The sequence below is a fragment of the Suricata suricatta genome, chromosome 1 (genome assembly GCF_006229205.1).
Source record: "Suricata suricatta isolate VVHF042 chromosome 1, meerkat_22Aug2017_6uvM2_HiC, whole genome shotgun sequence".
Lineage (NCBI taxonomy): Eukaryota > Metazoa > Chordata > Mammalia > Carnivora > Herpestidae > Suricata > Suricata suricatta.
Window position 1 is genome coordinate 173,938,903 of NC_043700.1, and position 13,419 is coordinate 173,952,321.

Consider the following 13,419-nt stretch of genomic DNA (forward strand, 5'->3'; position numbering starts at 1 on the left):
TTTCCTTTTTATTTATTCCTTGAAACTGCCCGTAGTGCAGGTTTCTCATGGATGAAGTATGGAACTGAGCAGATTCTTTTTTTCTACAAAATTATGGTATAAACTTGCTCAATTTTCTATCTTATTGCTAATAAACCTTACAGGCGCACAGTTTGTAAAATAAACCCCTTAAGGACTGAATGCGTAGAGCATGCTGCAAGGTACAAGAAATAAGCTAAAAATGAGCATATAAACCTACATCTGGACCAACACAGTACTGAATGCTGGCAAACATTTATCACGACACAGGGAAAAATTAATAGGAGATACAGTTCAGTCCTGAAAGGGTTAAATAGAAACCCTAATATATTATTGTTTCTAATCATCCAGCCCACATTACAGTGCTTGAAAACAAAATCAGAAGTACCAAACACACATTTGTTCAGTACTCATTAGAAAACACAGCTGCTTTTGAAATCAAAAGTAAGTAACTTGGTTAATAATTGAATAGCATTTTGTTTAAAAAAGGAACCCCTCCCCCTGTGGATTATCTGGTTAAACAGGACGAGTTTAGTTCTCAAAAACCTCATGGGGAATATTCTGTGAGGGCACATGGTACCAGTTTCATTGGGGGGAAAAAGAACGAACAAAAACTAACCAGTTATGATCGCAAATAAGTCTGTGCAGAAGAGGGATAAATACTTCACTAACACATAGATTAGGATGCCTTTAGTTGCCAGAGTTGAAGAAAAGTCAGCAGCAGGTTAAATATTATACTAGTGTTCGATTCTGAAATCCTTCAAAATCAAAAGGGCATTCTACATTTAAAGCCTTTAAGTTGCCTTCCCAATCGATATGATCAATTCAATGGAACTAAAAAACAAACTGAATCACAGACTCAGCTTCTGGCATATTTTTAGACATTGCATAGCTCACGAGAGCAGAAGATATTCTTCTGAAACAGAATTTTAAAAACCAGAAACAACCCAAAACTCGAATGTTCTCTAACTGAAGTGGTCACCGTTCTAAGAAGAGCGTCTTGCATCTCTGGTAATGCAGTCGGAGGAGGGGCTGTGTTCTACTATGACCAGAGGACAAGACTCCTATAAATTATACATGAAAAATGATTCACAAATCCATAAAGATTTTTTAAAAAGCAGCTGACAAAAAGAACTACTGATAAAAAAAAAAGCTACAACAGACAAACCATTTCAGTCTTTAGTTTGTGGTATGCAGAATGGCATAAAATAGCAAGGGAAATGCCTGTGTAAGTACATTCTTGGACTTTTCAAACAAAAAACAAACAGGAAAAGGCTTTACAGTCTAGTATTTCAAAATTATCTTATTAAAAGAAACAAAGAGCCAAAACAAAGTACAATTAAATAATAAAAAAGCAAAGTTCATTTAATAAAGCCATAAACTTGAAAAATTAATTTGAGTTGCAAAGCTACGTAAGGAATAGTTTGTTCTTCAAAAGTATCTCATCTGTGCCCTGTTAATTTAACACAGTTTTGTAACTAAATACCAAACCTGGGAAGTGGAGGAAACTTGTGGCCCATTCAGAGTAAAGCGGCACTGGAAGTCTCTCCAGGCTCTGAACCCAAAGCAGTGCGTAAAGATCACTTCCATGATTCAACAGAGAAGAATAAATACCACTCAGAAATAAGCAGTTTTGCAAGAAGAAGCTAGTAAACAGTTAAAACAAGGAAAGGTAAGGCCACAATTCTGCCCTTAAGCACTGACACAGATCTGACGTGTGAGAAGCCAGTGATGGGAGCAGATCTGACGAGAAGGCTGTGCGTGGAGAACAACGCAGCCTGTAATCACAAAGGCTTGCGGGGCGACAAAACCACAGTAACTCTGACTCAACCACTAATGCGTTTTACCAGTGGCTTCCTCCTTGAAAACCGAGGAAAAGGGGATATAGAGAAGTTAGGGATTGTATTTACAATGACAGTCTGAGCAAGAGTGATGAAGGTAACAAAGCTGGGGAGAGGGGAAGCTACTGAAACGACGTTTACAAAGTCTACTGATGAAGCTCAGGACACCAGAAAGACAGCGGTCTGTATGGAAACACTGAAGGAAGTTCGTTTTGAATCCGTAAGGTACTTGTGGCTCCTGTTTTATGGGACAGTAAAAGCTTACCACAATCTAGAGGTAGTTTTGAACTCTAAGCAGGATGATTGTATTACTAGACTGTGTCCTAGAACATCATACACGTGGTTCCTGTACTAACTGTAGCCCAGTGAGTCCGCTGCAATTTCCAAGAAAGGAACAAAGGCCTAACCAGAGTGCGGAAATGGAAGAACGTTAAAAGCGGTGAGCCTCGCATAGAAGGCCAACACACAGCCTGAATGCAACTCAACCTTAACTGCATGGAAAAGAAATGTTTTCTGAGAAGGAGACCTCTGTGGAGATACGCAGTTCTGGGGAAGAGAAGACAGAGAAGTCAGGAGAGACATGGAAAGATACATTACATTTGCAGTTTTATAATCTCACAACTATCTGCTCTAAGGTACTGTCTTCCAAGCTACTTGAGGTGGTCGTCTAACAAAAGCATCTGGTTTTAAGGTTACAATGATGTTTTGACCTAGGCTACCAAAAAAAAGTAAACAAATACATGCTTTTGCTGAGATCTTCTCATTATACAATCAGGGCACCATCTACCAACTGGTAGCAAATACTTGTCATGATATTTTTTTTCTGTCATATGCCAACAAGGCAGAAAACACCCTGCTGAAGGAGATCACTGGGAACATTCCAAGTTCAAAATAAAATGTTTAACTTACACATAATACAAGTTATGTACAAGATTAGGAGGGGGGACCTGCACAAATCTGGAACATGTAGATACATTCACACATGGGCAAAGGGGAGAGAACACTTCAAATACCAACATGTTCTGCACCATTAATTCATTAATGACTAAATGGCCACATTTAATTCCACGTAAATGTTAGAACCTCTTGGAATACCACTATAAATACATTTAAAAAAAAAAGGAAAACAAGGAAAGAACTACCAACAGTGTCTGAGAAAAGAGACTAAGTTAACATATATTGCATGTACTGCAGGCAAGGCAGAGGCATTTTTTTAAAGCTTTTGCACAGACTTCATATAATCTTAAAAAAAAAAATAGGCGGGCCTTTACAAGATTTGACTTGCTGAAATCAAAACAATTTCGACTCATGAAAAGTCGTAAGACATCAGCTTTAAAAAAATAAAATAAAAAGAATAGTTCCAGCCTTAAACCAAAAAACCTGGAAGAATAAGGTAATCAGGTTAAACTAGCACGGTCAGGCTTGGAACTTGGATGTACTGGAGGGCAGAGCTCAGGGGGGCAGGGAGGAGGAGAACCTATTTGGTAACAAAGGTGTACTATATACTGTGATATAAAAAAAGGTATGGTGAAAATGTACCTTTTGCTAAAGCTTATACAAGTTCCTTGGTCCGTAAAAACTATGTTAGATTTGTGTCTTCTAGTTTGATTAACTTTTATTCCAGCCACATCTCTATTTCTTGCCCATTTAAACAAAACCAAACAAAAACCAACCAAACAAGAATAACAGCTGAAAACAATCGATTCCCAATGGTTTGTACATTACGACGTTTTGTTTGTTTTACTGCGGCTTCTGCACTTCAAATCAGCACTTGTAGGTAATGGGGTTTCTGAACAGCATCACCGGGTATGCAAAGTTTTCCCAAGAAACCACAAAAGATTGTTCATTTTTTTCTTTTTCTTTCTTCTTCTTTTTTTTTTGTCAACATTTTGCCGCACTCAAGTCAGTTTAAGTCCCAGCAAGAAGCCGGTAGTTAGGACGCCACTGTGGCTGCAGAAGATGTGACACTGGTAGAATTTGTGCTGACATTTGTGTAACTTCCCTCGCTGTTTGTGTTTGATTCGTTAGGGGGCACTTGGCTTGAACTGGCTCGAAGGATAGCTCCTGCCGCACTGCAGTGTGGCCGCGGCCCTGGCTCCGGGGTGTAGGTAAAGGTAAGGCTGGTGGAATAAATGATTCCATCATTACGGACCAAAGTTACTGGAACCTGGACTGGCTGCCGGACCCATCGCCAGCCCTCCCGGAATGCAGAAATGTCTGGGACAACACAGAGCATACTCTCTCCACATCTGAGGAGGAAATATAAAGCACTTAAAAGGAAGGTAAATCTTAGAACTGGAACTTAAAACAAGGTTGCTCAATACATTACAATCAGTATTAGGAAGAATCTTATGTACCCACCCCCATCAAAAACTCTGGGTGATATAAAAAGTTTCATTAAGTACCTGTACATAGTTTCAGCTTCTACATCCCCAAACCACACTCGTAAATTTGGAGTGAAATTCTGTCCTGTAAGTTCAAGCATTGCTACGTCCCCACCGCCATTCAACTGAAATTCACAGAAAATCAGAACAATGTTGAGAGAACTTTTCATTAAAGTACACAAATTAGTTTTTCATTTGACTATGATTTGTGGAAAAAATGGAAAAATAAAACTCTTAAATAACATGATTATAAGGACAAAATGAGCTAAAACATCTCAAATTAATGTACCAGTTGATTTAAACTTAAATTTTCTTGTATAAAAATTATGCTTTTATTTTTTTTTAATCAATGAATGAGGTATTAACAAAATCTCCAAATCTTATGATTTACTGTGAAATAAAAACACTCCAAGAGAGAGCAGAGAGCAATTGCAAAGAGTTAAAAGTCAACATGTAAGCGGTCTCACCTGAAGACTTTCTACGACAGGCACAGGGGTGACTGGGGCAAGGACAGGGCCCATCCCCTCGTAAAATGTATACTCTGCCTTGTCCGTACTGATGATTGTCCAGGAAGCTCCGTCATTTATCATCTCTTTATTGGGTTCTTTTGGGCACGGAGTGGCCTGAGGAAGAAAGAATGTTCAGAAATGGGAGTTTTATATGCACAGCAGTATAAAGACAATTTTAACAAGGTAACACTCATAGACTGGAGTTAACAGGCAATTTAGTACAAATTTCTGAACTTTTCAAACACAGAACTCTGCCAATCCTTAAATAAACAGAGTATATCAATATGGCAACCTCACATCCACCAGTTTTTATTATACCATGAAATGTTTCAGTCACATATTAAAAATAATACCTTTCAGAATAAGCATTTGAGAGCACAATAGTACCTGCATAACTTCTTTAATAAATGATCAGTATTTGTGACGGATCCCTAAAAGAGTAAGAGCCCCTCAAGCTTAGAGAACAGTTAGAAACTTGGGCACTTCCAGCAGGAGGAAACCAATATGTGACCTGGCAAGCCCCTGCCCCCTTCAAATACCAGGCCCGTCCAGCGACTCTGGGCTGAGGAGAACGGCTGTATGCGCCCGTCTCTCTGAGATGGGTCTCCAGGTGTTTACAAATGAGTTTCACATGAAAGTGTAAGTATCCCATTAAATCATCTGCCCATGTCACAGACGTCCTCATGAAGACTTCTGAGTAAGTGTAGCTAATAATGAACTTTCGAAGCATTTCCTCATTACTATCTAGGAAGACCTCGATGTAAACCTGGTAATTATGAACCCTCCCCAGAAATATGCACGCATCTGTATACAACATCTTCACACAGTTTCAGAGGATTCAGCGAACACCCCAAATCTCCTTTTGGATAATTTGAGAAATTTTCTTATTCCAAGAAATAGATACAACTGTCTCTTCAAGAACATTTTTACAAACTTGAGTTCTTCCTTGAGGTGGGGTGACTGCTACGTCTCAGGATCAAGTAGGTTAAGAATCTTCAAACTTGAGACAAATACCTGAAAACAGCTTTGTGTATGTGAGTACAGTGGACATTCAACAAGAGTTTTAGGATTCTGTATGCTGCTAACTGGACAGCTAGCACATTTTTTTAAACTAGTAATTTAAAAACATACCTGAAACTGGATTATTCTTTCTTGAGAAAGGCACAAGTACATTCTTTCTGTATCCTTAAGGTAAAATGCACATTTATGGAGTTGTGACACAGGATCATCTGCATCCAGTAATGCGGTTTGCTTATCCACTTTCCTAATTATCTAGAGTTCAATAATTAAAAAAGAAAAGGTCATCACATATGGAGAGCTTTTGTTATGGACAATGCCCAGAGTGTACAGAAAGAAGATGTGAGAATAACACATCACAGTTTATATACAACAACATTTACAAATACTAAGGCTAGGTAAAAAAAGTACTTTCAGATCACAATGGTAGACTGTGGAAATGGTTACCTTCTTCCAGGAACACCTGGAAAACAGGGCAGGCAGATACTTGTTTTCCAGATCACTGCTTTTCTAACTTTAATGTGCACACAAATCATCTGGGGCTCTTGTTAAAAACACATCTGTTCTAACCCCACAGATCTCATGTGGGCCTAACAGTCTGCATTTCCAACAAACTGACAGCTGGTGTTAACCTTGCTAACCAATGAACCGTATTTTATGTAACAAGTTCCGTTGACTTTTCCAATGAAATACAATGACATCAAAAGAAAAACTATCTCTGAAGACTACTCTCTCTATATATCTTTAGATCTCTATGTACATAATTAAAAGCCTACGATAAGTATCATTTTGCAGGTAGAAACAGGCTCAAAGAAGTCAGGTAACTTGCTCAAAATCACCTGGTTAGAAGTTGAAGGACCAGAATGTGATTCCAGGGCTGGTTGCCTATCCAGCCTGAACTCTATTACATTTTATAATTCAAATATTTCACAAAAAACATACAGGTGTATGAGCGATAACTCTATCACGTCTGAGAAGTCACTTACAGCCCACTGGAGGTAATAACTATGTGTCTGAGGATTATAAAGATCACTCCCAACAGCATACAAACATGTTACAAAACGATTTCTCATCTGAAATCAGAAGTAAAGAAACCGCTTCCTTGTCGCTATGTCCCTCTCCACTCCACTTCTTTGGTCCCCTTTATACCAAACCCTTCTTCCTCACTGCGCAATCACCTTAAGTAATTCCAGCCCCTTGTCTCTTGGATCTCCACCACGACTGCCCCTGTCAAGGGCCACCAAGGCATCCAGAGAGATGACTCTGTGGGCTCTGGGAGGCATCTGTCTTCACTTTGATTCCTCAGAAGCACTGACACAGACGTCCTCCTTTTAGGGACAGCCATGCTCTAACTGGCCTTTGGAGTGTCCCAGACCTGAGTCCTTCCTTCTTCTCCCTCCATCCTCTGTCCTTTCTGCACCATTTAGAGGCTGGCAACTCCTGAGGCCGTACCTCCAGTGCTGGCCTCTCTCCTCTGACACGTAACTCGTATATCTAACTACCCATGCCACAGTTCCATCTAAGATGTTTAACTGCTACTTCAACCTTGATCAAAACCCAGACTTTTAATTTCCTCCGACTCAAAGCTCAGTAAGTGGCACCACCACTTGCTCAACCCAAACCCTTGGAGTCACCCCTGTCCCCTTGTTTTCTCTGACACCTAATTGTCAGTCTGTTAACAAATTCCATTAAGTCCATTTTCAAATAGACGTGTCACCTCTCATCACCTTACTGCTAGGATCCTGAATTATGGCTGAAGGCCAACCATTGTCTCTCTGCTCCTATGGCTACACCCCGCGTTCTCCTCTTCACAGCGCCTCCAGAATTCTCCTCCTAAACATAAACCAGTCATCATGCCTGTTTAAAACCCTCCAGTGGCCTCCTATCATGTGTAGGTAATAAAAAGTCCTAACTCTGGATACAGAGAGGGACTCCACAGACGCCGTCCACGGCTGACCTTGTAGGCTCACTTCCCACCTCCCCCCGGCTGGGGCTACACAGTGGCCTCGCTGGTCCTCACTGCTGCTGTCTGACGTTCTTTCTGCACTTGTGCGGTCTGAAACGCCCTTCACGGTTTGTGGTTCCCAACTTCATTCTGGTCTCTGTTCAAATTTCCCTACTTCAAAGATTTCTCTTACCGCTCCAAGCACTCCCTAAGCTCTTTACCCTGTTTTACCTTACTTTCCTAACATTTGTGTTAACCTTTAATACGTTAATATAGTTATTTCTTTAGCTAATGTCCGTCTCCCTACCAAAATGTAAGCTCCATGAGGACAGACAGCCCACCTTGCTCACCACTGTATTAGCATCTAGACAATGCCTGGCATATGGAAGGTTCAGGACAATTTATAGGATGCAGCAGTGCAGTCCACTGTGCTCCACAATGAACATCCCAAAAAGTAACTACTGAGTTTTAGGAGGATTAAATCAATATATGTAAGAGTGCTTAGAAAAATATGATTAATATCATGCAAAACATTGGCTTTTATTACTTGCTTTACATCTCAGTACGCAAAGACTTTTCATTAACTAAGCCACAACTGTATAAAAGCCCCATCTTTAAAGTTAGCATTCATCATGTTTACATTTTTAGCTCAGAGTATCTTCCATTCCCCTAACACTACACCCACTTTTGAGTTTAAAGGGAGGCAGTGAGTGCACCTCAGCAAGGATAACTTCTGAGCTAGTCTGCGAGACTGACTGAACTCAGGCAACATGTCTTCACTCAATGTTAAAGCCTTAGAGCAATATATTAAATTAGAGGAGGTTTGGATTTTAGAGAAAGAACTGAGTTTTGAATGATGTACGCCTCCGGCACTCACGCATGCTTCTCCACCAGAGTCTGACTTGTCTACAGTCCGCTATGTGTGCACTCCACAGCTTCTCCACTAGCTAGTGAGTGAGAAGCACACAGTGAACACGAGCCATGTTTAGTTCGATTTCATTCCCACCACAGTTCCTTGGACACAGGCCCTGCTGAGTGCGTGACTTCTCACCAAGTTAACCAAAGATGACCACTATTATTTGGCATCGAAACCTTGCTTTGGTCATTTCTAATTATTAAGAAAAGGAAAAATATCTGAGACACCAGGTAATGCAAACGTTACAACGTAAGCTGTGTGTGTGGAGATTCTACATTCATAAAACACCAGGAATGACTCCGACCGGTACTCTCCTCTGTGCTGGCTGTGTAGGTCATTGGTACAGTATCTACCATATTTCTGAGATAAACTGGATACGGCCCAACACCAGGTCCCCCCGTACCTGACCTCGAATCAGACTTACTCCTAAACTCCCTCCATCTTTAACATAACTAACTTTCCTTTCAGAAGATGGGGGGGAATGGAAAGGTGCCGGTACAGGGGCCGTTTGTTCTCATTTTGCTAAGAAAAGCGGTTTTTAAAGTTTCAAAATTGTCCTAGTGAACAAAAAGTCCTAAACACCATGCTTCTCTCAGAGTATGAAATAACAATTTAATTTTTAACAAATCTATCTTCTTGTTAGAGAGTAAACTAGTAAAAACTATGCTTATATCTTTAAGGAAATAAGAATTTCTATGCTTCTTAAAAGTTGGTCCTCTGGTGGGCACCACAAAAAATGAAAACAGTGTATCTGTATTAGTTAAGGCAAGAAGTCATAATCTAATTATTTAGTGCCCTCTATTGAACATGTGCAGATATACAACCAAAAAGGAAAAACTCCACCAAAATGTATTAGAAACAGTGTACCAGAAAGTCATTAATAATGTATTCATAAAAATTGGCTATCTGCCTTAAATCATTTTTAAAATAAGTTGGGTTATAATAGTCAATAATCAATAGCAATGACTACTGATACATCTTCTTAAATTAAAAAATGAAGCTGAAGTGTATTTTTACATCTGAATGTTGTGCCTTTCCGGCGTTCTCAATTTTCACCACACACACGACCGCAGCAAGAGCGGAGCGTACCAGTCTCGGGAGAGCCATGCCGGTGACAGAGCACACGAGTTTGACGGTCTGTCCATAGTGGATGTAGCCGTCACGAACTGTGAATTCTTCTCCTTCTGATTCATCATCGTCCACTACAGTGGAGTGAAAAAAAAAAAAAGAGATCGAATTATTATCTTTTAGACTTCTTTAATCTACTTAGGAAAACAATAAAACTTATTAGATCTGTGTGTCTTATTATCAAAGAATTTAACAACTTCACACTAGAAACATCAAATACACATTTTCATACTCACAGAGATGAATGTAAAATGCTCCCCACTGCTGAGAACTGGCATGGAAATTACCTCCTTCTACATGCAAGTATCTGGTACTAACTGTCTGGGACCGAAGTCGATTAAACAGAGCCACCTTTGTTCCTGAGGCAATGCACACTGCAAAGAGAAAACAGCTTCCATTTATGTGACTGGAGGGAAGGGGCTTGGAACTGGCAAGGTATAATTATTCTTTATTATTACTTAATAATTAACAGATTGTGCTAACAAATTGATACCCTAAAAAAAAAAAAAAAAAACCTCAAAGTAACTCTCATTAATGATGTCAGGTTAAAAACGTAAAATACATCCATAAAGTATTTTTAAATAAGAGCTATACAGTACGTTAAAGCAGTGCTGTTCAGCAAAGGGAAATTACGTTTAAACAATAAATATGCAACAATGGGAAATTGATTATACAAATTATATCATTACCTATTTAAATAATGATTATCAAAATGAACTGATAAAAAAGTATCTCCCTAGTATACCACGGAGTGGAAAAGCAGTCTACAAAACCTTCTGTATACTGAGGTCCTGTTATATATGTATTTATGTGACTGCACATGTGAGTCCCTGTGCTCACATCCAATCCTATGGAATGTACCCACAGGAGTCTAGAAGAAGGTTTAGTAAAGTTGATGTCAATTGCCTCTGCATATTCTGACTTTAGAGATTTTGATTTTTTCTAATTGCCTCGAAAGATAGCACTGCATGAAATTTCTTGAAAAAACAACCACATCTATGTAAGCAGGAAAATATTCTGAAAGTGAAATATGTTCTCTGTCAACAAGAGACTCACAATCAACAGAAAACCAAAGTGAGAGTTTAGCTAAAATCCGATAATTTGAATTAGAAACGGTGTGGCTACACGACATTAGCAGGGACACTCAACTCAACTATGAGCTAAGCTTGGTCCTCTAGCAGCAACAACAACGAAAACTAAAGAACAACAAACTTAAATTTGAGCAAGTTTCTAAATGGACTAGAAAGATTCTCTCCTTAACCAAACTTAAAAAATCTCTTTAATGCTGATTTTTGAGACAGAGAGAGGGAGAGAGAGAGAGATAGGACACAGGGAGCACAAGCAGAAAAGGGCAGAGAGAGGGAGACCCAGAATCCGAAGCAGGCTCCACGCTCCGAGCTGTCAGCAGAGTCTGATGCAGGGCTCAAACTCAGGAACCACGAGATTATGAACTGAGCTGAAGTTGGATGCCCAACAGATGCCACCCAGGTGCCCCTCTCCTCGACCAAACTTTAAAGAGTCTTCCTCCCACCCTTGCACCTGATCAAACTCCCCGTGCGCCACCCTGTGTATCTGATCACCACAGGCCAGCCTTTGCAAAACTCCTGTTACACTGGCTCCTCTAGAACCCCGTCCACCTTGAATGTTTCCTCTTCGTGAGGTTCGCTGGACGCTCACGGAGCTCAGCTCCACACTGAAGTCTCTTCTCCCTCCTGTGACAGTACTGAATACAACCTGTCTTTACCACTTTACTAGTGTCTGGCTCTCATGTGTTCTCTTTCACAGTGTAGCTTATAAAATACATTAAACTACACCATGGAAATGAAATTAGCAAAATCCAGTATGTGGAAATCTCTCAGGGCCAAATGACTCAGTCCCTTGAATAAATACATTGCAAGGAGAGACAGTGATGAAGAGGGAATCCAGAGATAAAAAATACTCAAGGCGGGGCGCCTGAGTGGCTCAGTTGGTTGAGCGTCTGACTCTTGATTTCAGCTCATGTCATGATCCCAGGGTCAAGGGACTGAGCCCTGCAGGCATCAGGCTCCCTGCTAAGCATGGAGCCTGCCTTAGAGTGTCTCAGTCTCTGTCTCTCTCTCTTTCACTCTCTCCCCCCTCCCACCTTCTTTCTACCCCACTCACTCTTTCTGTAAAAAGCAAATAAAAGAAAAAGAAAACAAGTAAACATACTTACTTCAAAAAAATCCAAGGACATGTCAATGTAATATATACTGTAAATATCTGATGGGGATTCAAAATTTGAATTCTGATTCAAACAAAATACTAACGAGACTAAATTTTAGATCATTTTAAATTTGTTCAAATAACTAGATATTTGATAATATGAAGAAATTGTTTTTATAGTTGTTTTATAACATACTTGTTTTTACGTGATTATGAGGTTGTAATTATATTAAAAAACAAGAACCTCTATCTTTCAGAGACACGTATTTACAGAGATCGGTCTTATATATTTGCAATGCACTAAAATGAGGGACGCGGGGGCGGGATATAGGTATAGAAGAAACAGCACCAGCCTGCAGTTAAGAGCAGTCTTGAAATCAGAAGATGGACACAGAGCTTTCACATAATTATGCGACTCTGTCTACTTTACTATGTTTAAGTTCATAATAAAATGAAACAAAATAAAACCACGCAAACCAAACAAAAACTCCTAAAACCTTGGGTACTTTCAAAGAATACTACTGCTATTTTGCAAATTAGTAAACAAGCACCTTTCCCGCCTTTTCTCTGCAGACTATATTTGAAACAAAATGCTAACAAGTTCTGAGTAAAAGAATTAGAAAAAGCCCTTCATAAAATACTGGATTTAAGCAGCCATCATTAATGGTTAATGGTTGCGAAGAACTTTGTAACGATGGATTAGGCTAACGACAGCTCAACTTACCATCAACAACTAAACAGAACAAAAGTGGGATAATCAGGAGTCGTCTCTGACTTCTGATTTGAAGGAAACAAGCATAGAGAGGACCAGCTAATTTTAAAATAAGTCTTTAGGTCTAACCACCAGTTTAGGGAAAGTATAGACAGAAGCACATGTAATCAGCCAGATCCAGAATATGGAAATTCCAATGGGAAAATAAGCAGTTTCTTCAGCAAATGACATGGAGAGATTGCAAGGGGAAGGAAAAAACTATTATAGGATAAAATGTATGGGCCTTATTTGGACCCAAGTTTGAACAGGCCAACTGCTAAGAACCCTTCCCCCCAACCCCCGACAACCGTAAAACAACATTTCAGAGAGCATATGATGAGTCTGCAGGTGGACTGGTTTTTAGATGGCATTAAAGCACAATGGTTCACGTTTTTAGGCATTACTACCGCAGAAATGGCGGCTGAAAGAACAGGTTATCTGAGATTTCCATTAAAATATTCTAGCAGTCAGAGAAGGAAGAGCCCATGGAAACAATGAAACAGAACTGGCAAAACCTATCGAAGCCAGGGGGATGGTCGCCTAACACAAATTTCTCCCTTTTGGGTGAGTCTGAAAATGTTCCTAATAAAGAGTTAAAAAAAAAAAAAGAAGAAAGAAAGAAAATTGGGTGCAGGGGCTGAAATGTATAACTCGGTCAGACAACGTTGGTCTCTGATATCTGGGAGTCTAAAAATTGGCTCATGAGGCTGCAGTCTTTGCTGGAGC

General features: G+C 39.7%; 1 protein-coding gene across 14 annotated transcripts in view; it reads right to left on the reverse strand.

Annotated features, from left to right (window-relative positions):
• Positions 1-1,183: 1,183 nt before the first annotated feature.
• The window catches only part of RBPJ (recombination signal binding protein for immunoglobulin kappa J region), a 139,875-nt gene continuing 127,639 nt past the window's right edge, over positions 1,184-13,419 (reverse strand). For 13 of the 14 annotated variants that reach the window (XM_029947892.1, XM_029947828.1, XM_029947884.1 and 10 more), the window contains 6 exons: positions 9,995-10,132; positions 9,720-9,832; positions 5,884-6,024; positions 4,711-4,866; positions 4,265-4,368; positions 1,184-4,108 (listed from right to left, as the gene is read on the reverse strand). In XM_029947892.1, the coding sequence (XP_029803752.1) occupies positions 3,793-4,108; positions 4,265-4,368; positions 4,711-4,866; positions 5,884-6,024; positions 9,720-9,832; positions 9,995-10,132 (968 nt within the window). In that variant the 3' untranslated portion in view covers positions 1,184-3,792. The remainder of the gene's footprint in view (positions 4,109-4,264; positions 4,369-4,710; positions 4,867-5,883; positions 6,025-9,719; positions 9,833-9,994; positions 10,133-13,419) is intronic. The other variant, XM_029947790.1, reaches the window with a different exon arrangement.